This window comes from Myotis nattereri (genome assembly GCF_964212035.1).
Source record: "Myotis nattereri genome assembly, chromosome: 4".
NCBI lineage: Eukaryota > Metazoa > Chordata > Mammalia > Chiroptera > Vespertilionidae > Myotis > Myotis nattereri.
This window is the reverse complement of record NC_138079.1, coordinates 110,165,738-110,193,045: the sequence shown is the minus strand read 5'-3', so window position 1 is coordinate 110,193,045 and position 27,308 is coordinate 110,165,738. Positions and strand designations below refer to the sequence as shown.

Here is a 27,308-nt window from a genome sequence, read left to right as displayed (position 1 = left end):
AGTGCCTTTCTTGTTTTTTTGAGGAAGGCCTGTAGTGCTATGAACTTCACTCTCAGGACTGCTTTCCCCATGTTCCATAGGTTTTGGGTGGTTGTGTATTCATTTTCATTTGCTTACAGGAAGTTTTTAATTTTTTGCTTGATCTCATTGGTAATGCTTGCATCGTTTAATAACATGCTATTTAGCCTCCATATATTTGATTGTTTTTTTTTTTTATTGTAGTTGATTTCTAACATCATGCCATTGTGATTGGTATTATATAAATCTTCTTGAACTTGTACAGACTTGTTTTGTGCCCTAACATGTGGTCTATCTTTGAGAATGTTCCATGTGTGCTTTAGAAGAATGTATATTCTGTTGCTTTAGGGTGAAATGTTCTGTAAAATATCAGTTAGATCCATCTGATCTAGTGTGTCATTTAAGGCCTCTGTTTCCTTGTTGATTTTCTTTTTTGGTCTGAAAGATCTATCCATTGATGTCAGTGGGCTGTTGAAGTCCACTACCATGATTGCCAATCTCTCCCTTAAAGTCGATCAAAAGTTTTCTTATGGCCCTAGCTGGTTTGGCTCAGTAAATAGAGTGTTAGCCTGCAGATCAAAGGGTCCTGGGTTCAATTCTGGTCAAGGGCACGTACCTCAGTTTCAGGCTTCTCTCTGGCCTGGGCCCTGGTCAAGGCTCACGCAGAAGGCAACCAATCAATGTGTTTCTCTCACATCGATATTTCTGTCTTTCCCTCTCTTCCACTCTCTCTAAAAATCAATGGAAAAATGTACTTGGATGAGGATTAAAAAAAAAAGAGTTTTTTTTTTTTAAATGTACTTGGTTGCTCTTATATTGGGTGCTATATGTTTGTAAGGGTTATATTTTCCTGTTGAATCATTTCCTTTAGTATTATGAGGTGGCCTTCTTTGTCTCTTGTTATGGCCTTTGTTTTGAATTCTATTTTGTCTGATATGAGTATTGCTACCCCAGCTTTTTTTTCTTTCTTTCCATTTGTATGGAATATTTTTTTCCATCCCTTCACTCTCAGTCTCTGTGTATCTTCTCAGGTGGGTCTCTTGTAGACAGCATTTATATGGGTCATGTTTTCTTATCCATCCAGTCACCCTGTCTTTTGACTGGAGCATATAATCCATTTACATTTAAGGTTATTATTGATAGGTATTTATTTATTTACATTTTTATTTTTGTTATACCTATGATCCTCTCTTTCCTTTTCTTCTTCTTCTTAAAGCAGTCTCTTTAACATTTCTTGCATTGCTGATTTGGTGGTAATGTACTCATTTAACCTTTTTTTATATTTCACCTTCAATATTAAATAATAGCCTTGCTAGTTTCAATAGTGTTGGATTTAGGCCCTGGCTTTTCATTATTTTGAAGACTTCATGCCATTTTCTTCTGGCCTGAAGTGTTCCTATTGAGAAGTCAGCCAACATTTTAATGGGAACTCCTTTGTAGGTAATTTTCTGTCTTTCTGTTGCTGCCTTTAAGATTCTTTCTTTGTCTTTAACATTTGCCATTTTAATTATGATGTGTCTAGGTATTGGTCTCTGGGGGTTCATCTTTTTTTATGCTGTTGAGCATCTTTACCATCATTACTCTGAACTCTGTTTCAGATAAAATTTTTTAATCTCTGCTTCATTTATCTCTTCTTCTGGAGAATTCTCTTGTTCTTTCATGTGGGGTTGCTTTTTGTCTCCTCATTTTGGCTGTCTGTTTGGGTTTGTGACTATGTATTAGGTAGATCCTCTACACCTCTCAATCTCTAGTGCAGGACAGTGTCAAACACTGTTTCTGACTAATTAGATCAGGCAAAGACTCAAAGCCTTCAGAGGCTACCTCTGCCTACAGACTGATAGGATTCTGACTTGAATTGCCGCTGGGCAATCATCCTCAGGTGTGGAGAGTTTTTCAACAGGGTGGGATAGTTGCTTCTGCCTGGAGGCTAATTGTTATTTTTAATCTCTTAAGTGGCCTCAGGGCAAGGTGTTTTCCAATAGGGTGGGTCAAGTGTCTTCCCTCCAGGCAAGGCAAATGTCTGTGTGGGAAAGATGCCCTCTGCTGCGTGAGGGAATGATTCAGCACAGGAAACCGGGGTTGTCTGCTTTCTGAGCTCTAACCCCCAAGTCCCCAATCCTGGCTTCTGCTCACACAGCTCCAGTCCACTCCGCCCTCCCTCTGCCAGAGCATAAGGTGAGTGGCTCCACAGGAAAATTTTTGCATTGGCCCTTTAAGAGGGTGCCTGTATTTGCAGCCTTCACTGGCAGATAGCAGCAACCCTGCTCCTTTTCACAGCCAGATGTTATGTGGGTACCATTCTCAGTTCTGGTCCTCTCTGATGGGGAGTCCAGCTTTGGGATTAGATGCAAGAGTTCTCAGTGGCACTCCCCCTCAGTTGAGATATCTCTCTGGGACTTCAGTTGCTGTCTGTGGGCACCTGGCAAGCCCTTTTGTGCCTCCAGTCCTCCTACAGGTCTCTATGCGGTCTCCACTTTCAGTCCTTGGGTATCAGGGTTCTCTCCAGCGAGTCTTCCGTTGATTACTCAGGAAGTTTTCCTGTATTTTAGTTGTAATTTCAGTTTGTTCCTGGGAGCATGTCCATGCAGCATTCACTTACTCTGCCGCCATTTTTAGTCTCGTGGGAAAAATAAGAAAAATTAATAACAATAAGAATAGACAAAAATAGAATAGGACAGGATCAAAGGAAAGAGAAATTAGATATATGCAAGAAAAAAGAGATGAAAGAAAAAGGGAAAAACAAACAACAACAAAACCCAAAAATACACACACACACACACACACACACACCCCAAAAAACAAAACCACACACACACACTCAAAACCTTTGGGCCCTCTATTTGCGGAGCTCACTGGAGTTTGCTCTGATGTTTAATCTGGTCCCTAGGTGTATCTATCCTGGGCTCTCCCCTGCTCTCATCCCCCCAAGAGGTTGAAGCCCTTGGTAGTCCAGTGGGAGGGGACTCCTTAGCCCAGAGGCTGGGCTGCCTTGAGTCTCACAACTTGATTGTCCCTGTTCTGAGCTGCACTCCCTTCCCCTGCCCCCATAGAGCTGGGCTCTGCGGGGTAGCCTGGTCTTGGCTGGGATGGTTTGGTCAGACTGGTGTTGGGGTTGGTGCCAGTAGCTTGGGGGTGGTAGGCCCCTCCCCTCCTTCTAATGCCGCAGCTCTGTCTGCTTTGCTGGCAGCTCCTCTCTGCCACCTGCAGGGGCACAGACTTCCTGCCCCCCGCCGCTCCCCTTGCCTCAGGTCACTGCAGGTTGGGTCAGAAGCAGCTGTTTTGCCAGGAAAGAGGGGACCTCCCTGTGTTCCAGGTGGGCAGGGCTGATCCTCCTTCCTTAAGCCACCGTCCAGCCCCTTCCTGCTCTCCCAAAGGAGCTCCTCCAAGAAATAGAGGGGCCCCCAGATTCAGTGTCAAGTGTGTCCTCCAGGCCCCTCCAGTGCAGGCTGGGCCTGAGCTCCACTGCCCGGCCCTTCCCACTGGTCGGAGGAGCTTCCCAGGCTGCAGGAGGGTGGGTGCCAGCGCTGCTCTATCCAGGGACTTCCGCCCAGGCTCCCCTGCTGCACCCACTCGTCTCCACAGCCAGTGCCCTCGGGCCTCCTCTCAGTCCCAGGCCTCCCGTCTCACCGCAGATCCGCAGCCTCTTCATTCTCCTCAGGTCCTCGGTTCTAGTGGGTCCAGGGCAGGGGAGGCCACACCCACCTCCCAGCCTTCAGCTGAGTTCCTGCCCCGATCCCTGGCGCTGCAGCCGAGCAGCTGGGCTCTAGGGCAGCGGTGGCAGCTCAGTGGTGGTCACACAGCGGTGGCACAGGGTCCAGGCTGGGTCCCCATCGGGCGCACCGATTCAGGCTGGGTGCGTGCCAGGTGCGCAGAGGACCCGCGGCGTCTGTTGCAGGCGCGGGGTCTGCGTGGTGACCTCTGTGGGCGCACAGGGTTCGGGCCCAGGCTGCGGTGAGTCCGGGGCTTGGCGCCCAGCCGCTGCCCCTCCCCGCAGCCTCCTTCCCAGGAGGACCTTGTAAACCCTTCACGGCGCGCGCCATCTGGAGCTGCGTGCGCCAGGGAGGGCGGCGGCGGTGCGGGGAGGGGCCCGCGCAGTCCTGAGGCGCACGGTCCAGGTGTCTGTGGTGGGCGCCTCCACCCTCTTTTATTAAAAACGCAGCAGTCATTTTGTTTTAGAAATTCGTTAATGTGCCAAATTTCAAACACATGCAAAAGTGGACACAAGAACGTAGAGAACCTCATGTACCCGGCACCCATTTCCATCGTCAGCCCGCAGCCAGCATTTTTCCTGGATGCCTGCCTGCCAGCTCCTTCCTCGCTCGCACTGTGTTGGCGCCACCTCGACGGCACGTTTCTTTCGTACACACGCAAGTTGTGGCTCCGCGGGGCTGGCGGCATTCAGCGTGGCGCCCGGCCGCTCCGGCTCGCTCCGGCTCGGCTCCGGCTCAGCAGGTGGAGGGCGAAAGCAGCCGCGGGCGGTCCCGTCCGGATCCCGGCCACCAGCGCCCGTGGCTGTTCCCTCCCGCAGCTGCGCGTCCGCCTGCCGCTCGGGGACGCGGCTCTGCTGCCACGGGCTGCCCCGCACCTCGGGGTGGCGGTCGCCCTCCAGCCCAGGCCCGGCCCCGCCTTCTCCCCGCGCCTCCGCCCCCTGGGGGTCACTGCCCGGAAGCTGCGTCCGCTGGTCAACTCCGGGCGGACGCCCTCCGATTCAGCTGCTTCTCCATCCGGGCCTGGGAGGAGCTGCACCGCACGCCTGCCTGTGGGGCTGCCATCTGCCTCTCTCCCAACTGTAATGCGCGCGCACGGCTGTGCGCCAGCAGAACTTTACTGCCGGACACTCACATTTCTAGTTTGTACATGAAATCTTCAGGTCTCAGGAAATATTCTTCTTTTGATTTTTCTTAACCATCAAAAAACGTAAAAATCATTTTTAGCTCATGAGCCACACAGAACCACGCAGCTGACTGAACTGGGCCCTTGGGTCGCAGTTTGCTGACCCCTGTTGGGGAGTCACCCGGAGGACAGCAGCGGGGATGGCCTGGCGGCGGAGGCCCCCCTCCCCTGTCCTTGGAGTGTGCGCCGCCCGCCCGCCCACCCACCCACCGTGGGAGCCGTTCTCAGGACTCGGCCTTCAGGGCGGTGTGGTTAGGACCCCCTGGGTGGTACATGTGACGGACCCCATTGAGGCCGCTGCATAAACTGTTAAGATTTGGGGGGCGGAGGGGGGGGGGGCGGAGATCTACTCATCTTTGTGGCCGCTGGAGACAAGCCTGGTGAGTGAGCTCTCTCGTTTAAAGTGCCACCTACAAACCCATCTGGAGAGGCCTGTCTTCCTTCTTTGCCCTCCGAGTATGGGGCCAGTTTGCAAACCAACATCCCTCCTTTAATAGAGAAAGACTCCTTTAAAAATATAACCACAATCCTGTTACCAAACTTAAAAAAATATTAACAATAATTCTTTAAAATCTTTATCCACTCAGGGCTCAAATTTCCCCAGGTGTCTCATGATTTTTGTTTTTATGATTTTCTTGAATCAGGATCCAAATAAAATCTCGAATCGGCTGATATATCTAGGTTTTTATTTTTAAGTTCATAGTTGTTTTTTTTTTTTTTTCTCTCTCTCTCTCCAATGTATTTGCTGAAGAAACTAGGTTTACCCAACATCTTAACGAAGGAAATGTGCTGGAATCAGACCTTAAAACTCCCCTCGTTTCTCCTTAAGTGTACTTTCTTGGCAATCTCCTCCAGCATTATGGGCTTAAATATATGCTGAATGCTCTGTATGGAGCATCGTTCCATATACCAAAAGGTTTCAGGTTCAGTTGCCAGTCAGGGCTCACACGGAAGGCAACCGAGCTCTCCCCTGCTGCAGACTCAAAGACCAGAATGCCCCCTTGCTGTCTCCACTCGGATATTTGGGAGGCATCTAAGCATGTCCACTTCCAGTGTGTTGGTGGTGCCTTCAAACCATTTCTCACCACCTTCCCTGCTGCTATGACTACGTCATTATTGTCACCTCTTACTGGTTGTCCTTCCTTCAACCACTGCCTCCTCCTTGAAGCCTCAGTGTTATTGGTCCAGGTTTAAAAAGTAAGAGCGTGTCTCTCGCTCTTATGCTAATGTCCCTTCAGTGGCTCTCATCGCCCTCCAAGTAAAAGTCAAGGTGTTTAACAATGGCCTAATTTCACCTTTTTCTAGAACATTCTTTCCACAGACATTCCATGATTTGAATTTTGAATATATCAATCTGGATTTATGTTGTTATTTAATAAACCCACTTTATTTGTGCCAAGCATTGTTTCAAGTGATTTACAATTTTTAAAAAATCCTCACCTGAGGATTAATTGATTTTAGAGAGAGGGGAAGAGAGAAAGAGAGAGGACAGAGAGAGAGAGAGAGGGGAGGGGGAGAGAAGGGGAGAGAGAGAGAGAGAGAGAGATCAATCAGTTGCCTTCCATACATGCCCCCCAACTGGGAATTAAACCTGCAACCTTTTGGTATATGAATTGAAGTTCCAAACAACTGAGCCATGCAGGCTAGGGCTAAGTAATTTACTATTTTTTTCTTTTTTGATTACTAATAATGGTAGCTTGCTTTTATTTATTTTAATTTAAATTCTTTATAGTTTAAAGTATTACTTATGTCCCCCCCCCCCACATTGACCTCTCTTCAATGGGGTAACAGGAGACATATGTAATACTCCCACCCCCAGCACATGCCCTCACCCCACCACTGTCTGTGTCCATTGGCTATGCTCATATGCATGCATAGAGTCACTTGGTTGATCCCTTACTCCCCTCCCCTCTCATCTTCCCTTGCCTTCTCTCTGAGGTTTGACAGTCTGTTCGATGCTTCTATGTCTCTGGATCTAATTTTGTTCAGTTTATGTTGTTCATTATACTCCACAAATGAGTGAGATCATGTGATATTTCTCTTTCTCTGACTGGCTTATTTCGCATAGCATCATGCTTTCCAGGTCCATCCATGCTGTTGCAAATGGTAAGAGTTCTTTCTTTTTGACGGCAGCATAGCATTCCATCGTGTAGATGTACCACAGTTTTCTAATCCACTCATCTGCTGATGGGCACTTAGGCTGTTTCCAAATATTAGCTATTGTAAATTGTGCTGCTATGAACATAGGGATGCATATATCCTTTCTGATTAGTGTTTCTGGTTTCTTATATAGTCCTAGAAGTGGGATCACTGTGTCAAATGGGAGTTCCATTTTTAATTTTTTGAGGAAACTCCATACTGTCTTCCACAGTGGCTGCACCAGTCTGCATTCCCACCAGCGGTGCACAAGTGTTCCTTTTTCTCTGCATCCTCGCCAGCACTTGTCGTTTGTTGATGATAGCCAGTCTGACAGGTGTGAGATGGTACTTCATTGTCATTTTGATTTGCATTTCTTGGAAGATTAGTGACTTTGAGCATGTTTTCATATGTCTCTGGGCCATCTCTATGTCCTCTTTTGAAAAGTGTCTTTTTAGGTCCTTTACCCATTTTTTGATTGGATTGTCTGTCTTCCTTTTGTTAAGTTGTATGAGTTCCCGATAAATGTTGGAGATTAAGCCCTTATCAGATATAACATTGGCAAATATGTTCTCCCATGCAGTGGGCTCTCTTGTTGTTTTGTTGATGGTTACTTTTGCTGTGTAGAAGCTTTTATTTTGATGTAGTCCTACTTGTTTATTTTCTTCTTAGTTTCCAATGCCCAAGGAGCTCTATCAGTAAAGATATTGCTATGACATATGTCTGATATTTTGCTGTGTATGGATTCTTCTAAGATTTTTATGGTTTCCCGTCTTACATTTAAGTCCTTTATCCATTTTGAGTTTATTTTTGTGTGTGATATAAGTTGGTGGTCTAGTTTTACTGGTTTGCATGTACCTGTCCAATTTGACTATCTTGACTTCATTGTATGTTCATGCCTCCTTTGTCAACTATTAATTGAACATAATGGCTTGGGTCGATTTCTGGGCTCTCTGTTCTGTTCCATTGATCTATATGTCTGTTCTTGGGCCAGTACCAGGCAGTTTTGAAAACAGTGGCTTTGTAATACAGCTTGATATCTGGTATTGCAATCCCTCTGACTTTGTTCTTCTTTCTCAGGATTGCTGCAGCTATTCGGGGTCTTTTTTTTATTCCGGAATAATTTTGGGAGAGTTTGTTCTAGGTCTGTGCAATGTGCCGTTGGTATTTTAATGGGGATTGCATTGAATCTATGGATTGCTTTGGGTGGTATGGACATTCTAATGATGTTGATTCTACCGATCCATGTAAGTGATTTACTGTTAGCCACCTCATCCTCAGACAACACCAGGATACGGGCACCATTACTCACTCCGTCTTACCGATGAGAACACGGGGCCCAGAGAGATTCAGTAGCTTGTGCGGCATCACCCAGCTACTGAGTGGTGGAGATGAGATTCAAACCCGGCACCTGGCTTCTCAGCCCATGCTTTCCTTTTCTCTTTTGAAATAAACTTTTGTGTAGTATAATTGATATTAAAATAAAATACATCCACTTAAAGTGTGCAGTTCAGAGATTCGATAGCGTATGCACATTTCTGTATAACGACCACACCATCAAGATATGGTAATTTCACCCATAAAGTTTCCTCGTGCTCTTTTGCAATGAACTTCTCCCACTGCGCGCCACTGTGTGCCAGGCACTCCTGACTTGCTTCCTGTTACTGTAGACTGTTTTGTCTGTCCTAGAGTTTCATATACATTGAATCATGTGATATGTACTCTTTTGGATTGGCTTTTGTTTGGCATTACATTTTTGAGGGCATCCATATATATTTTTTTAAATATTTTTTTATTGATTTTTTACAGAGAGGAAGGGAGAGGGATAGAGAGTTATAAACGTTGACGAGAGAGAAACATCGATCAGCTGCCTCCTGCACACCTCCTACTGGGGATGTGCCCGCAACCCAGGTACATGCCCTTGACCGGAATCGAACCTGGGACCCTTTAGTCTGCAGGCCAACGCTTTATCTACCCAGCCAAACCCGTTAGGGCCATATTCTTACTTAAATTAGTTTATTCCTCTTCCTGTGCTTATAATGTGATATTTTTCTTTGGATGCTTCAAAAATGTGTTATTTTGAAGTATAGATTCATAAAAAGTTGCAAAAGGGGGAAAAAAAGATAAGACCCACATGTCCTCTTTCCCCAAACTCCCTCATGGTTACGCCTTACATAACTGGTACAGTAGCAAAACCAGAAACTGGCATTGGTACAGTGACTATAATCTAACACAATAGTCTATATAGTATTATAGTATAAACTATAATACTATAGTCTAATCCATAGAACTTACTCAGCATTCACCAGTTGTACATGCACTGATTCTTATGTGCATGTGTACATGGTTTTTACAGTTTGTCACATGTGTAGATTCATGTAACCACTACCCTATTCAAGATCCAGACTGGCCCATGACCACAGACTCCTTTGTGCAGCCTTAATAGCCACACTTGCCTTCCCCTGTGGCAAACACTGATCTTTTTCTATCCTGCAAATTTACAGTGTGTAACCTTTGTGATTGCCTTTTATTTTTTCACTCAACATAATTCCCATGAGGCCCATTCAAATTACTGCATATCCATAGTTTGTAGTATTGCATGGCAAGGGCATTCCACAATCTGTTTAATCATTCACCAATTGAAGGATATTTGAATTGGACCCTGTTTTTTACTAAAATGATTAAAGCTGCTATAAACATTCGTGTACGGGCTTTTATGTGAATACAGATTTTCATTTCTCCGGGTTAAATTCCCAAGAGTGCCGTTGCTGGGCTATATGTTAAATGCATGCTTAGTTTTATAAAAAGCATAAACTATTTTCCAGAGTACCTGCACCGTTTTATTTTCTCAATAAATAAATGTATGAGGATTCAGTTTCTTTGCATCCTTTCCAGCATTTAGCATTATCACTTTAAAAAATTTTTTTGCCATCTGGTAGATCTATAATGATTTTATGGTTTTAATATTGATTTCCCTAGTGGCTAATGATGCTGAATATCTTTTCATGTTCTTATTTGTCTTTTGGATATCCACTTTGGTGAAATGTCTGCTCATGTGTTTTGCCTATTGCCTAATTGGATTGTTTATTTATCTTTTTTACAGTTCAGTTTTGAGAGTTCTTTATAGATTCTAGATTGATTTTTTTTTTTGTGTGTGTGTGTGTGTGTGTGTGCCATTGTTTTTTTGAGCAGTTTGATTATGATGTGCCCTAGTGTGGTTTTCTTTGTTCCTTCTGCTCGGAGTCTGTTGAGCTTCTTGGATTTGTGGGTTTATAGTTTTATGAAACTTGATAAGATTTTGGCCATTGTTTCTTTAAATATTTGTTGTGCCACCCTCTTTTTCCCTGGGACTCTAATTACATAAATTTAGATGTTTCATATTGCCCCAGAGCTCTCTTACAATTTTTTTGGTCTTTTTGTCACCTGTGTTTTAGTTTGGATATTTCCTCGTGCTATGATTTCAAGTTCACCAGTCTTTCCTTTTGCAGTGTCTAATCTGCTGTTAACCATTCCCAGTGCATATTTCATCCAGAGATTGTATTTTCATCTGTAGAAATTCCATTTGAGTTTTTTGTATCTTCCATGTTTCTCCTTAACATGTTTATACTTTTCTCTACCTTCTTGAACCTACAGAGTATATATATAATGGCCATCTTTGCTAATTTGATCTTCTGTCCTTTTTGGACCTGTTTCTGCTGATTGGGTTTTTTCTTTAGTAATTATACGTATTTTCCTGCTTCTTTGTCTGGTAATTTTTGATTGGATGCTGGACATTTTGGGTGTTTACATTGCTGGTTACTGGATTTTATGATACTTCTTTACATATTGTTTGGATGTAATCCAGGATGTAATCCAGGTAATTGGAATCAGTTTGGCCCTTTCAAGGCTTTCTTTTCCTAATACCCCACATGTCTGAAGATTTTTCCACTTATTCTCCACCCAGTGTGAGCTTGACTTCTGCTTTCTGGTTGGTGTTTTTATCTATAGTCTCAGGTGGCTTCTCACATGTACAGGTATAGAAAGACAAATATTCAGCCAAAGACTCGAGGGACCCTTTGGAAAACCTCCAGAACTTTCTCTCTCTGCAAGTCTTTTCTCTCCAACTGTCTCCTCAATTCAGTGAGACCTGTAGGCTCTGTTGGGATTCTCCCTCCTTGTGCTGAGGTGTGGAGACCCAGGTAGTGAGCTCGAGGACTCACAGAGCCAGGCTGTTTCTGTGAAAAGAAAACCTCCTGAGTAGGGAGAAGCCCAGTTCTCCACCCCCTTCTCGGTTCTTTCCTGTGAGCCGGTGTCTCCTTCACCACTCCACACAGAACACTTCCTCCGGTCACTGAATGTGTGAGGGCTCCCCCCACACTAGGCAATTCTGTGATGCCGGCGCGTGTCCTACACTTTAACTAAACTCTGACACTATCTGGAGAAAATGTCAGACCCCACAGGTTGAGGGCTCAGTCCCACCAAACCTCTTCTACCCCCTTTCAGCAGCAGATGCAAGTGGTGGGTCCCCAGGTTCACACAACTTCTGTCTGATTTGCTTACAGATCTGAGGTCCCCACAACCCCCTCCTTATGTGATTAATTTGGTGGAGCAGCTCGCAGAGCTCAGGGAAATACTCATGTTTATTCACCAGTTTATTGAAGGACATGATAAAGGATGCAGATGAGCAGCTCGGTGAAGAGCTACACAGGGAGAGGTTTGGGAGGGTTCTGAGTCCAAGAACTTCTGTCATGTGGCATTAGGGTGCGCCACCCTCCCAGTGTGGATGTTTGCCAGCTTGAAAGATGTCTGAACCATGTACTATTGGGATCTTCCTCATTTTGGCATGATCAACTATTAACGTCCATTCCAGCCTCTCTCTGGAGGATGGGGTAGGCCTGAACATTCCAAGCTGTTAATCATGGCTTAGTCTTTCCGGAGATCAGCTCCCATCCGGAAGCCGTCCAGGAGCCACCTACAGTCGCCTTCGTGGAACAGAAGGTGCCCAGTGCTCTTGTCACCCAGGAAATTGCAAGGATTTCGGGGGCTCCGTGCAGGAGCCAGGGACAGAGAACAATACGTATTTCCTATTACCTCACGCTTTCCCTTCTCTCAGGTATCTCGGCCTTGCATTACGTTACCTGTTGTCCAATATCTAAAAACATTTGTTCATATATTTTGGTTGGCTTTCTAGTTATTTAAAGTATGAGGTTTTATCTACTGCCAATGACACCGTCATATCTGGAAGCGAAAACTCAACTCCTTCCTTTTCCTCGGTGAGTGGTGTTCCATTGGGTGGATGTGCCACGTTTGTTCAGGCCTTCACCTGTTGCTGGCATGCGAGTTGTTTCTAATTTTTGGCTCTTATGAATGAAACTGTACAAGTCTTTGTGTGGACATAGGCGCTAATTTCTCGGGAGTAAATACCTGGGGGTGGATTCCTGGATCATAGAGTATTATATATTTAACTTTTAAGACATTGCCAAGCAGTTTTCCAAAGTGGCTATATCAGCAACGCATGTGTAAGAGTTCTTGCTCTACATTACCACCAACACTTGGTATTATCCGGTTTTTAAATATTTAGCCATTATAGGGGGTATGTAGTGGTATCTCATTGCGGGTTAAATTTGCATGTTCTGATAACTAATGATGTTGATCATCTTTAATGTACTTATTGGCGATTTGTATTTTTTAAATAAAGTTTATATCTTTTCTACATCCCCCCCCGCCCCCCCTGGCGCCCATTGGCTATCTTCTTCTAACTGAATTGCAAGAGTTCTTTTTATATCCTGGACATACATTCTTTGTTAGATATAACGGAGGCCTTGGTTTTAAGCGCCCCTCTTGCTTGGCTGAGGGGAATGGGAGAGAGGGTAAGACTTTAAATAGGGGAGAGAGGCTTGCGTCTTAGACTAGGATTGGGGTTTAGATGGGGCAGAGTAGATGGAATTTTAAAATTATTTTGAAAAAACCTCAAAGGATTCTGGGTCCGTTGGTCTTTCCCTTTTGTCTTCTGAATCTTTTTAATATGTTTAAGAAATCAAACTGAAATTATTTATATATGATAATTATGCTTGAATTAACTACAGGATGGTGTCTCCGGAACCCAGGACATACGCTCCGGTCCTTTTCCTTTTTCTGAGCCATGGAGTGGCAAGTCTCGGTGCAGATTCCAGCCAGGGTGAGTGCCAAGGGAGGAAAACTCCCATGGTTCCCACACACCGGAGGGGATGGGGAGGGCATGGGCCAGCTTCGGTACTTGATGCTGTGAGGTATTCTGGAGTGTGTGTGTCCCGGTGCGCGTGCAGGAGCACACGTAGGGTTTTCACGTTTATGCTAAAAGGGGTTTTCAGACCCAGGTTTTCTCACACTGGGCACATGTAGGTACAGGCTGATTAAAACCCACTATAATTTTCCTTCACGGCTTTTAGGGGGACTCTTATCTGAACCCACATTTGTATCTTTGAAGGCTGCACAGTTCAATTCTAGTTATGCGTTCACTGTTTTCTTACAGATTTGCACCCATTGCTGCAAAAAATGGCGGTGAGTATTCCTTTTTCTCTTTTTAACCCAGGCCTCCTCTGCGGTTTTGGATGTTATGCGTAACTGCTGTCCCTTTGCCTTTTAGGAAGAAATAATAGATGGGAGCTACCTGAATGGTAATGTCCCCACGTGCTGCTTCTAAGAATCTCACACCGAATGTGACCGATCTCTCTGGAGCGACTCGTTTTAAGCATCTCTCATTTTATTCCCCTTCTAGCGTTCCTGGATCTCATACAGTTTCAAAGGTAACCTGCCCTTGGGGGGGGGGTGTGAGGGGGAGAATGGGATAGATTTTCAGTAAAAGCTCTTCATGAAAGTCTCTTAGTTGTAAAAGTAATACATTGCATTACAGACAATGTCAACCAGAGCACAAGTGTGTTTTTTAAGCAGACACACGTGTTCCACAGACGTACTCCTCTCTGCTCTGGCACAGGGGCTGACGGTCACCGAGGGCTCGCTCTGTAGGGGGAATGTTCTCCGTGCTTTATGCAGAGAAACCCGTCGGGTCCTCACTGCACCCCGGCGGCCCTGCTGCTGTCCCAGTAGACAGGATGGTGACACCGGGGCCCAGCGAGGACGCGTCCGGCCACGCCGCCCCGGGAAGGGGGCAGCTCCACACCATGGCCTTCACCGTGGTGCCGTCCGTGCTGCCGGCGGCGGTGGGCGGTGTGAGATTCCTGGAACACAGGCAGGGTTCTGGAGAGTCTTCGGGAAGGACAAATGTTAGCAGCTAATTTTAACACCACGAGGACCCCGAGGGCGAAGAAATGGCGGCCTTGGGGCCTCCTGACAGGGCGCCCAATTATGCTACAGTGATAGACCCGCATAGACACTCCTCTCCCTAAGATAACTCCGAAGGGTAGTTTTGGGTATTTTTTCAGGCTAAAGTGTTCATTTATTAATTTGTTATTCATTCATCACTTACCACAAAAATGGGCTCATGGAAGGCCTTCTAGTGGCTCACAGCAGGAGGGTTTACCGCCGCCAGGCTCGCCACTATCTGGAGCCGACGCCTGGCCATAGCTTTTTAGTGGTGAGTGGTGCCCCGCTGAGCGCTCGCCATGCTTGCTGGCCTTCCGCCTGTTACTGGATGTTGGAGTTGGTTCCAGTTTCTGGCTGTTGTGAACGGAGCTGTGCATTTTCTGTGTGTTGGGCACCGGATGACGCACTTTCCCTCTGTAAGCAAATTGAATCCTGACAATTGTATAACACAGAAAGGGAAACTGAGGCACAGGGCAACTCAGTAAACTGCTTAAGGCCGCACAGTTGAGTGACTGAGCCAACATTCAAATCCAGGTTCCGAGCCCACTCCTCACAATGCTATTCCAGCCTCTCATGGTGCACACAGCACCTGCTTTTATTTATTATTATTTTTTAAAAAAATGTATTTTTATTGATTTCAAAGAGGAAAGTTGAGGGAGAGAGAGATAGAAACATCAGTGATGAGAGAGAATCACTGATTGGCTGTCACCTGCATGCCCCCTACTGGGGATCAAGCCTGCAACCTGGGCATGTGCTCTTGACTGGAATCGAATCTGGGACCTTCAGTCCGCAGGCCGACACTGTATCCAGTGAGCTAAACCTGTTAGTGCATATTTTTAAACTTAATTTAGTGAGGACCTTTCTCAGTTCATCTGTTTGAACTGTAGCTGATTTAAGTGGGTTGTTTTGGGAAGTGGAATAGTGCACGCAGCTCAGAGATTGCTAGTTGTCCTCGGGAGAATGCGATCCAGGCCGATTCCTAAATTGGACCCCCCCCCCCGACCCACCCACTGTGTCCCTTCCTCCGCACACACGCACGGTTTCTAGCATCCCAGCCCCCCCCCCCCCCCATCCTCTCCGACTTCCATCCTCCGGCCACTCAGCGAACAGGAGGGCTGCCCGGCACAGGGAGCTGCCGTGGTGACCTCCTCCCGTCTGTCTCTGACTGAAGCTCCCACCTGTGGACGGCGGACCTGGCCCACGGAGTCCTGGCCTACCTGAACGCACGGGGCGTGGCCTTCACCATCCCCAGCCTGCAGGTGTGTGTCGGCGCCCTCCCCGTGTGCTCCCTGGCTGTGCTCGGGGGCAGACTCCGGCCAAGGAAGTGGAGAGTGGGCCAGGTGTAGCGCTAGGCTTCGCCCCCAAAGAAACGTGTTCTGTCCAGCTTTTCTTAAAACACAACACAAGTTCTTTGTCTAGCTCTTATCTTTCCGTCTTTGATGGAGACGTGGTGCATTAGAGTATAAGCTGAGCTGCCGTAACTGAGACCCCAAATTACAGCGCTCAAACAGTTTCGTTTCTTTCTGTCTTATGTAATAGCCCACACCTAAGTGGGAGATCTGGAGAGGACATTTCAAAAGACCTTCCAGAGACCAGGCTCCTTCTGTCTTACCGTTTTGTCATCCTCTAGGCTGTTGCCCACATCCTGAAGCAGCACATCCATTCTCCACCCGGGGAGGGGTGGGGGATGGGGGTGGCGGGCGGGGGGGCGGGGAGTGAAGGTGGGCATCTTTTCCTTAAGAATGTGACCTGCACTCCCACACTTCCTTCTGCTGACCTTTCTTGGCTCCCAGTCCATGGTCACGTCACTGCAGGCCTTTCTCAGAGGCCACGGACCAGCTCGGACGCGTGGGATTCTATTGCTAAAAGGAACAACAGGGCAGTGGATCTTCGGGTATAAGTGTCAGTACCTCAGTCATGATCCAAGAAATATTTTTCTTCACTTTTAACTCAACCACAAGCAGGAATCATGTTAGTCGATGGCAGTGGATCTGTGCCTCAGCGGGTGGTAGGGCTGGTGCGCGTGTCTTCGCCATGACACTGGGGCTAGCTCACACAGAGAACTGAGAGAATATGCTCCCAGGATTCAAGAACCGTTCTCTGATTCAGCAAAGAATTCATGTCATGGATGAAGGACGGTCTGACATCTCTGTTGTTTCCATGTTTACTTGATGAAAACAAAAATATCAGCCTACACTCGCAGCTGCACTGCCTCGGAGAGCTGGTGGTTAGCCATTCACCAGGATACCCACCTTTATCTCTACTGCTCATCAGTCTGTGGCAGTTTAAGATAAGAAATGCCTGACCCTTTCTCTCTAGCATGTGGTTTCTCATGAAATATATCTCTCTATATAAAAAGCTAATATGCAAAGTGTCCCCTGGGGAGTTCGACCTGGAGACCAGAGTTCAATCACTCGCTATGACGTGTGCTGACCACCAGGGGGCGGTGCGGAGCATGGCGGGTGACCAGCAGTGGCAGCGGGATGCTGAGGGGGTGAGGGAAGGAAGGGGCGGGGAATCTGATCAGCCCTGATCGCTGGCCGGGCCTAGGGACCCTACCCATGCACGAATTTCATGCACTGGGCCTCTAGTATATACATATTAGTAGTTATACTGTCTGTCTTCATATATATGTAAATATATACTAGATATTGAGCTAATGAATGAATGATAATACTATAATACTATCATTGAACCACAAACAAAAAGTATAAGTATGTCCCATGCAATATTTGGGATACGCTTATGCTAAAAACATTATTCATTGCTGACCTGCAATTTAGACTTAACTGGGTATCCTGTGTTTTATCTAGCAAACTGGCTAAGTAACGTGCCCAAGGCCGCACGGCTAGTGCGTGGCAGGGTGGGGCTTGCACATGGCTGTCTGGCTCTGGAGACCACCTTTGCCCATGGTACATGCTGCTTGCCTTTCTGCAGCAGCCCTGTCTGAGGGAGGCTGAGGGGGGAACCCCCAGGGAGCAGAGGGAACCTGTCGGGAGAGGCTGCGGAGGGAGGGAATTTGCTCTTGCTCCCAGAATGCTTGTCTTGCCCTCGTAGCTTGGGGCTTGGGGGAGTGCCCACCTGGGGTGAACTTTCTGGATTTGAAACCTCCATCCCCTCCCGGGACCAGGCAGGCTTCGGAGAAGTGGCTGGCTGTCTGGCTGGGTGGGGAGCTGGTTGTCACAGGCGGACGCGTCCAGCATCGCCGAATCTGTTTTCCGAGAGAAGCTGGAGGTCTGCATTGTTGTGAGGAACAGCCTTCTCTAAACGCTGGCAGCTGATGAGCCCTCCCCCGCCTTCCTGTCAGGTGCTGCTGGGGCCTCCGAGGGCAGGAGGCGGCTGGCTGGGCTGGGCTGCGTGTGCTCAGGCTCCCGTCCTGTCCCTGTCCTCACGCACTCTCCTCACACCCTGTCCAGGCGGCCGTGGAGCACCACCTGGAGCAGCGCCTGTTCCAGCCCCAGAAGCTGCGGGAGGACCTGCGGGGAGCCGACGCGGGGCAGTTCCGCACCGGCCTGCAGTGCCTCGCGGGAGACAAGGAGGACCGCTGGGTGAGGTTCCCAGGGGGAGTCAGCGATGGAGCCTGACTCAGGTTCTGAGTTTGCTCTCTTTTAAAAAAAATATGTTTTTATTGATTTTAGAGGGAGAGGAAGGGAGAGGGAGAGAGAGATAGAAACATCCATGACGAGAGAGAGAGAGAGAGAGAGAGAGAGAGAGAGAGAGAGAGAAACGTGATCGGCTGCCTCCTGCACGCCCACCAGCGACGGAGCCGCAGCCCAGGCTTGTGCCCTGACTGACCGGGAACCCATCCAGTGACCTCTTGGCTCCTGGGCTGACGCTCAACCACTGAGCCACACCGGCCGGGCAGGGCAGTGTGCCGTCTCCTTCTCCCTCCCCAACCCCCTGACAGTTTTGGGCTGAGATTTTCTCACTTTCTCTGAAGATCAAAGGAAGGGTCCTCTGATTCATGTTCTCATGGCACCAGGGGTTTGGCTTAAGAACACGTATAATGGGTGCTATGCCCCCAGGGACACTGGGTTCAGGGATAAAAGACTGTCCCTGACCTCAAGGAGTTGACAGTCTGGAGTGGAGACAAAAATCAGATCATTTTCACAAAAGCTGGTGATGTGAGAGCCAAGCGCAGCCGCAGACCCAGAAGCCCCGTAGGGCCCAGCCCGGCCGGCCAGGCACCCGAGGCTCTGAGATTCCTGTCAGAGGCAGGTCTGGGTCAGTGTCCCCAGAAGGAGTTGAACAATTACACATTTTCATCCTCATGGGTTCACTTCAAAGCCTGTGATTAAAATAGAATGGACGCATTGAACCCGTGAGCTTTGTAGGAGAAATGTAGTGTTTCCTTTCGAAATGAACTTTTGAAAAAATACAGAGTAAATAATAGAAAAGGAAGTGCCAGTTTATGTAAAATGGGGATTCCCATGAAAGCTACGCTGATTAATGCGCACTGTGGGTTCCCCTGTGCCCGGCGCTCTCCCAGGGAAGGGCCCGGAAGCTGTTTCTGAAAAGGGCCTGGCGTCCGCGCTCGAGGCTTTGCAGGCCTGCAGCGGCACAGCGGCTCACCTTGCCCTGGGCAGGCACCACAGGTGGCAGGTGAGTGAGTGGGCGTGGAGGCTCCAGTGACACTGTCCCCAGCTTGTGGGCCGCGTCTGCCAACAGTGCTCTCAGGACAGACCCTGGGCGGGCGCTGACTTCTCTCAGGACCTCCTGAAACAGGGCCGGAGGAATCTGACCGTTTCGATACTCAGAGGAGGAGATGAGGGGAGAGATTGGACGGTCACCTCGGGCTGCAGGGCTTGAAGGCGTGGCCTCCTGGCGCGCTGTGAGCCTGCTGGCACCGGCTGAGCCCACGGCCCTTCTCAGAATAATGTGTTAAATCTATAACATAAAATACAAATGGCGACAAAGGAAGCCAATTCTATTGAAATACATTCACCAAAATGTGTAAATATAGCACTGTGGGCTGTCTCCTAAGCACCTGCCGTGTATTGTCTCCTTCCAGGTGGGTTAGAGGCAGGCACTAGTTCTATCTCATTAAAGAGGGGGACGCGGACTTCAAGGCTGAGGTGATTTGCTCAGGAACACACACACAGTAAGCGCAGGGCCTGGGGTCTGAATATGAGGATGTCTGGCCCTCGGACACATGGGCTCACTCTATAGGAGGGCCGAGGGCACCTCCAAGAAGACACACGGCTTGGCTCAGCCCTTGGTGCGTGGTCAGTGCTCAGTAAATGGTGGCTGTTATTTTCGGAGGGTGTGTGGGTGAAGGACAGTGGGCCCAATCAGGTGTGACAGCCCTGTCAGCATTGCTGGGTTCTGTGGCTCACAGGATTCATTCATTCACTCATTCACTCATTCATTCATTCAGTCACTCATTCAGTCATTCACTCATTCATTCACTCATTCACTCATTTATTCACTCACTCATTCATTCATTCAGTCACTCATTCAGTCATTCACTCATTCATTCATTCAGTCACTCATTCAGTCATTCAACAGGTTATTTCTCAAGGTTGTCTATGTACCAGGCATTCTGTTGGGCACATGGCTTGGGCCTCAGGGACCCCCTGGATCAACGCCACACTAGAATCAGGTGCCAGGGCTCCGGCCACCCCAGTGAGGTCAGATGCTGTGATGGTGCTGGGCGCCTGCCCAGTGAGGCTGACGTGCTGACCGAGTTGACCACCGGCTTGGAGAGACAGCCATGAGCATCTCGGATGCATCACAGAGTGTGGCTCAAGATGCTCCTAGGAGCATGTACTGGGGGGAGAATTGATCTGACTGAAGGAGGAGGCGATCAGAGAGGACATCAACGATGTGATGCCTGAGCTCAGCCTTGGGGGATGAGCTGGGTTGCAGTAGGGGGAGGAGTTGGGGAGGAATTCCAGCTGGAACAGGGCCGGGGTGTGGCAGTCACGGGCATCTCAGAACAGGCTGTGCAGTGTGGGTGGGCAGGTGGAGGCCTTGACATGGAGAGGGTTGCCATGGCAGCGTGGGGTCACACAGTGGTCCCTCCTTTCCTCCTGCTGCCAAGTGGGTCCCTTCAGCGCCTCTGCGTCGAGAGGCCGCGCTCAAGACCACCCGCTTCCTTTGTGCCTTTAGGAGCTGGAAGGCGTCGTCATCGACGTGGGGGAGATTCGGAAACAAGCCTTGCAGAGCCCGGGCGTGAACCGCAGCCTGCTCCTCATCACGCTGGAGAGGTGCTTCCAGGAGCTGAGCTCCCTGGAGTGCGTGGCGGTCCTGGGCAAGGTGCTGCGGGGGTCCCCGGGCCGCTTCCTGCAGCCCGGCCTCCCGGCGAGGCTGCCCGCGGGCCTGCGCGAGGACGCCTTCAGGAACCTGTGAGTGTCCCCTCCCTCCGCTCGCCGCCCTCCGGTTCCTGTGAGTCCAGGCGGTGACACAGGGTGTCCAAAACATGTATGCGCCCTGAGTGATCATGACGTCTGTTTATTAACATGCCGTTCATTTTCAAAATTTAAAAGCATCTACAGAAATGAATAATTTTTTTTGTCAATGCCTGTTTCAAACTGAGGACCCTTCTGGTCCAGGCGCTGCTGATAACGCGCTGGAATCGCGACTTCAAGAATCACTTTGTGCGGTATCTGTGCGCCCTCAATTCCTCAACTGTTGCCGGTTTTGTACCAGAAACTTTATCTTTTATGTCTCCCCAGACAAGAAAGTCCAGTGGATAAATTTTCTTTGTTCAAAGCTTATTCTGGCTTCACCCATTATTTCAAATCGGTTAACCCCGAAAAGGAGTGACAATTGAGCGAATTATCTGCTGTTAGAGCATGTCTACATTTTTATACACACTTGGATAGAAAGGCAATGCTCGTGCTTCAGCTGCATTTTCAAACTCCCAGTAGCATTTTAGGATGAATTTCCTTTGTCCAGAGCTTAGTCTGGCTGAAAAGAAAGAAGGATCCATTGAGCCCCAGGTGTGAGAGGGTGGCACGTGTTTTGGGACACCCTGTACATGGCAGAGGGGAGAGGGCAGGTGGGACCGGCCCGTGTGTGAGGTCTGGAACAGAAGCCGGAAACCTGTGGAGTTTAGAGATGGCTTGATTAGCATCTTCCAAATTCCAGTCACTCCGGACCTCACAATTTTTGCCACATCAACACACATCTGTGCTATTATTTACTTCCTGTTTTTCTTTATAGTGACTCAATGTTTTCCTTGGTATTTATTTAAAAAGCAAGTTTGATATCATTACTGCAAATGGGAAATGAGTATTATTTGTCTTAAGTAAAAGTAGTCATAAAAGTAAAAATGATGCCCTAGCTGGCTTGGCTCAGTGGATAGAGCATCAGCCTGCGAACTGAGGGGTCCTGGGTTTGATTCTGGCCAAGGGCACATGCCTGGGTTGTGGGCTCAATCCCCAGTGGGGGGGTGTGCAGGAGGCAGCCGAGCAATGATTCTCTCTCATCATTGATGCTTCTATTTCTCTCTCCTTCTCCCTTCCTCTCTGAAATCAATAAAGAAATATATTTTTTACAAAAAGTAAAAATGATAACAAAAAACCGGTGCCACTCCGTGCCAGTGAGGCTGGTGACTCCCAGTGCCTGAGCCTCCTGTGGGCGGAAAGGAGCTGGGCCTGAAGGTGCCCTCACACCGACCCCCTCCCAAGGCGGGGCTGGCGTGCGCTGCAGGGGTGGGGGGTAGGGGTGGGAGTAGGGGTGGGGGTAGGGCGGAGGGTGGAGGCGGGGATGGGGGTGAGGGGAGGGCAGGGGGGATGGGGGGGGGAAGGGGGCAGCACCTCGCCCTGTGAAATCACACCCTGGGTGCGGGGCGCCCAGTCAGAGGGCTGTGTCCGGGACTTGACCGGCCCCAGGCATTGGCGACCCTTGCCAGCTCCCCTTTTACTAATTATATCTCTTTATGCCCTAAAGGGCCTTTCCAAACCTAAAAACGATTTAGATGAAGAAAAGACCGGCGAAGCCACCACTTGGGCGAGCCTGTGTGCATGTTTGCTTTCAGCAGCCGGAGGACTGCCGGGAAACAGGCAGTGCACTGGCCTCATTCTGTCGCAGGGGCCGCTCTGGGCCGGCCCTTTGCTCTGTGCCATCACACAGCCCGCTCCACTCGGTCTCCTGCTCCCCCCCCCCCCCCCAGGCTGATGTGCGTGGGAGTGGACGTGGAGAGAACGTGATTGGGAGTGGAATTTCACTGGCCACTGCTCATCTGATTCAAGTGTCAGAAAAGCCATTCAAAGTTTTTTCGAAATTCTCGTTTCCAAAAGGGAACCATCGGATCCTGTAGTTGAATAGTTTCAGGCGCAGGTAAATCCAGAAGCTCACATCGCGGCGGGAACATCTTTGGACTGTCGTCTCCCAGCTCTGCCGTCCTGATGTCAGGGCCCCCCCCCCCCCCCCGCCCCGCGCCTCCCCCCCCCCGCCCCCTGCCTGCGAGCAAGGCCTTTCGCCGTCCTCAGAGCGCCCAGCCCAGAGGGGCAGCAGGTCCGGCAAAGTCCCGACCTGATTCTCACTGGTCCCGACTGGGTCACATGCTATTCTGGGTCCAATCACTGTTGCAAATGGATCGAATACGCTCAATGCTTAGGTGGGTGACAGTCCCGCGCAAACCTCGTGGGTGAACCAGGAATGGAGAAGTGTTTCTCCAAGAGAAATCGAGGTGCTTTGTGAAGAAGAGGGCTGTAGATGGCCCCTGCAAACACGTTCTATGGACCCTGGATAACAGGGGGGAAAGGTCACGGACCTCGCGGACAGAAAGACGCGGAATAATGCCGATCTAACATTCCCTGACCCCGGTTCTCAGTGCCCGAGTGAGGCCCAGAATATGCCCCCACGCCTCCTGAAGACACGCTAACGCGTCATCCAAACAGCCTCTTCTTTTATGGATAAGGGATCTGAGGCCCAAAGAGGAGACGGCGTCCGCGGTGGGTGGCCCCGGTGGGCTTGCCTTACTCTTGCCAGTTTTGTCCTTTTCCTACTCGGCCCATCACCCCTCCTCTTCTTGTGGGGATGAGGCCTTTAATCTCTCCCTCATTTTTCAGACGAGGAAACTGAGGCACGAAGAGAATCACTCCCCCCAGGTGAGAATACAGGGACCGCAGAGCCAGCGTGTTTGCCGGTGGGTGAGGTTTCCCATGAGGGAGGCTGACCATTTCCCCAGGACCCCGTGTGCTGCCCTGTCACCCCCTCAGGCCTGGCAAACAAACAACAGACAAAAAGAAGCTAATGAAAACAAAAACACAGAAAGAAGATATTAAGAAGGACTTCAGGGAAAGTTTGCTTGTTCGCTGTGACGTGACTGGGAGAGTGGCCAGGGGAAAATCTAAGCTTGGAAAAGGCTGGGGACGCGTCCGGTGGGGAGTTGGTTTTAGTGGGGGGGTGGGGGGTGGGGGCGGGGGGAGGCAGGGACACTCCCGGGAGAGGAGACCCAGCTGCTTTGCAGGCTGAACAGGGTGGTGAGCTGTGCCACATGCTGTGATGGGTCAACTTGTCTTTGGGCCAAACGGGACCAGCCAGGAGGTCACGGTGACGTGGTCACAGGAGGGGGTGGAGGTGAGGAGACCAGACCTCAGTGGCGAACAGGGACCAACACTCGGCCCAGCGGCGTGTCTACAAGCAGCACGGCAGACACTGGCAGGTGTGGTGAGGACGTGGCGAAGCTGGGCCCGCACACGCTGCTGCTGAGAACCGGAAACGGTGCAGTGACTTTGGAAAACAGTCTGGCAGTTTCTCAAAAGGCTACTTGTAGGGCTGCCACCTTGCCCAGCCACATCCACACCCGGGCATGTATCCAAGAGAAGTGACAGTGTGTCCACAGAAACCCTGTGCATGGATGGTTGCGGCAGCATGGTCATAACAGACGGGGGGGGGGGGGGGGCCCTCCGAGCCCACCAGCTGGTGAACGGGCGAAGAGCATGTGGTGTGTCCGCACAGGCACGGGAAGGAAGGAAGTGCTAACGGGCGTGAGCCTTGGCAACATGACGCCGAACGGAAGAAGCCGGTCCCCCCTCGTCTGATTCCGTGATCTGAAATGTCCAGAAGCGGCAAATCCACAGAGACAGGAAGTAGATGCGGGTCTGTAGGAGTGGGCGCTAGCTGTTGAGGGCGCGGGGGTTCTCCGTGAGGTGCTTATCATGTTCTAACGCCGATTGTGGTAACCGTTGTACAACTCCGTGGTTGTCCTGGACGCCACCAGCGTGTCCACTTTAAATGGGAATTGTATGGTATGTGATTACAACTTCAATCAGGATGCTACCCAAACAGTGGCCTTGAGGTGAGGACGTGGAGACCAGTCTTGGGAAGGGTCCCACGGAGGCAGAGGAGGAATGGGAAACAGGCTCCGTACAGCAAGGGGGGCAGGAGGTTTCCAACACGGAGGGGGCGTGGGGGGGGGCTCGGGGCATGAGCCGTCTGCCCCTCAAGGCAGCCTCCCCCGTCTGTTCCTTAACTGACACCTGTGTTGTGTCCTTTAGGTCCGCGGTGTTCAAAGACCTCTACGACCAAACCCCGGCCCGTTCCCAGAGAGCCCTCTACTCCTGGATGGCGGGCGCGCTGCGGGCGTCCTCCAGCACCACCGGTGAGCCTGCTGGCGGCCCCACCCGAGGGCCGGCCATCCTCGAAACAGCTGCCGAAACAGCGTCTCGGAAGTTGGGGCTTCGAGTTCAGTGTCACTCAGGGTTTTTACCTGCTTCTCCCCAAACCTGCAGGAAGAATTTGTGTGGCTCGTGGAATAAGACATGAACCCCGCTTCAGCAGGCCTGAAATCAGGCTGCATCCGTGTCTCCCAGAGGGCACCCCAGCTCCTGGTGGGATGGAAGTGGGTGCCTCCTAGACTTGATGAGAGCCTTTGGAGTGAGGCCACAGGTTCAAAATCTGTATGAAAACCTCGGTGTGAAAGTGGCACAAGGTGACCTTTAAAAATAAAATCTAGCCCGGCCCGCGTGGCTCAGTGGTTGAGCATTGACCTATGAACCAGAAGGTCACGGTTCGATTCCCAGTCAAGGCACATGCCCGGGTTGCAGGCTCCATCCCCAGTAGGAGGCATGCAGGAGGCAGCCGATCAATGATTCTCTCTCATCATTGATGTTTCTATCTCACTCCCTCTCCCTTCCTCTTTGAAATCAATAAAAATATATTTAAACAAATAAAAAAATAAAATATAGGAAATAAAGCACAGAAGGTTAGCCCTAAGCTTCCTGGCAACCAAAGCAGAAATAGGTCAGGATGCATTTATTTGAGAAATGCTCATTGAAAACCTGCATGTCGCTCCAGGGGCACACAGAGTCCAGTTCCTAGAGACAGGAAGTAGCATGCTGGTCGTGTGGCTGGGGGCAGGGTGCGGGGAGGGGAGGAGGAGGGTTCCCGTTTAGGGAGCAGAGGTCCGGTTTTGCAAGATGAGGGAGTTCTGAGGTGGACGGCAGGAGGGCCGACAGCCGTGGGTGTGCTGGAGGCGCTGCGCTGTGCACCCAAGGTGGTCAGACGGAAGATTTACGGGGCGCATTTGCCCAGAGCTGAAAAGGAGCGATACAGAAAAAGCATGGCTCTGAGGGTGAGCAATGCCAACAGTTCTTTAGTAGCTTTAGCTTGTTGAGTATTTAATGTTAGCAGTACACACAGGGCGGACTTTTAAAACACCTTTAGAAAGCCTCCCATCTGTAGGCCACTTGGGACAGAGGAACGGGAGACAGTCTTCGCTGACGCGGAGCTACTGCTGTACCCGAGGGGAGGTGCAGAGACGGCAGGCTTGGCATGCATTTCGTACAAAGGGACAGAGTAAATACGTTAGACTTCGTGCACCTATGGGCTCTGCCTCCACGAGTCAGCTCTGGCGTTACAGCGGAAGCAGACATAGGCAGTAGATGAACAGGGCTCGCGGGGCCCCATAAAACCTTGATGGGCACTGAAATCTGAATTTCATGTAATTTTCATGGGTCACAAAATATTCTTTCTTTTTTGTTTTTTCTTTCAATGATTGAAAAGCGTAAAAACCAGGCTTGCCGGTGGCACAAGCACAGCTGTGGCTGGCAGGCCCTGGGCCAGGCAGGCAGGGACGACCTAGTGTTTCCACTGGTCCAAATGTGTGATCCCTCCAAAGTGGGAATGGCGTCGGGCCTGCCGGCTCTGCAGGGGGGCCAGGCTCTGCCAAAGCCATGGGGTGGGGGTGGCTCTGCGTGCGGGGACAGAGGGAACCTGTGGGGTTGGAGGGTGGGGAGTCACCCCCTCCCCCCCGTCAATTCTCTATCCTCCTGGAGCCACCCTGCTAATCACCACGTCAAATGTCCCGAGTTCCCATCTAGGGGATCCTTTGCTCACCCCAAAGCTTGGTTCCTGTTGGGGGAGTCACCCTGTTGTTCGTGTAGCTCGGCCCTGCAGCAGCACTGCCATCATTGCTCCTGGTGACGACTCACTGCACCCCGTAAAGGCTCCCTGCCTCCTCCTTCCCCCCAAATGCCAACAATGAAGTTGTTGTTTATAAAAGTCTTTCACTGAAAGGTTGGAGCAGTGGTGGCTAGTTCTAGCTCAGGGAAACTTGAAACTGGATCCTGGACATAACTGCTCTTAAAAAATTTAAAAACTTTTCAATATGCCCAGCTCAGTGGTTGAGTGTCAGCCTTTGAACCAGGAGGTCATGGTTTGATCCCCAGTCCGGGCACATGCTTGGGTTTCAGGCTCGATCCCCAATAGGAGGCATGCAGGAGGCAGCTGGTCAATGATTCTCATCATGGATGTTTCCATCCCTTTTCCCTTCTTCCTTCCTCTCTCTGAGATCAATAAAAACATATTTAAAAAGTACTTAAATTTTTTTCAATCAGAGTTGACACACAGTATTATATTAGTGCCAGATGTACACCATAGTGACCAGACAGTCTGTACCTTATGCATTGGTCCCCCCAGTAAGTGCAGCGCCCGCCTGGCACCGCACACAGTTATGCAACACTACTGACCATGATCCCTGTGCTGCGCTGTGCACCTGGGGCTATTTCACAACTTCCAGCTGCACT

General features: G+C 49.7%; 1 protein-coding gene across 1 annotated transcript in view; it reads left to right on the top strand.

The window, feature by feature from the left end:
- Nucleotides 1-13,113: 13,113 nt before the first annotated feature.
- Nucleotides 13,114-27,308, top strand: part of OTOA (otoancorin) — a gene marked incomplete at its 5' end in the record, with an annotated part of 55,670 nt that continues 41,475 nt past the window's right edge. Inside the window, 8 exons of the mRNA XM_081090491.1 lie at nt 13,114-13,204; nt 13,538-13,566; nt 13,652-13,682; nt 13,784-13,811; nt 15,500-15,587; nt 17,745-17,876; nt 20,440-20,675; nt 24,780-24,883. Coding sequence (XP_080946617.1) covers nt 13,114-13,204; nt 13,538-13,566; nt 13,652-13,682; nt 13,784-13,811; nt 15,500-15,587; nt 17,745-17,876; nt 20,440-20,675; nt 24,780-24,883 — 739 coding nt within the window. The remainder of the gene's footprint in view (nt 13,205-13,537; nt 13,567-13,651; nt 13,683-13,783; nt 13,812-15,499; nt 15,588-17,744; nt 17,877-20,439; nt 20,676-24,779; nt 24,884-27,308) is intronic.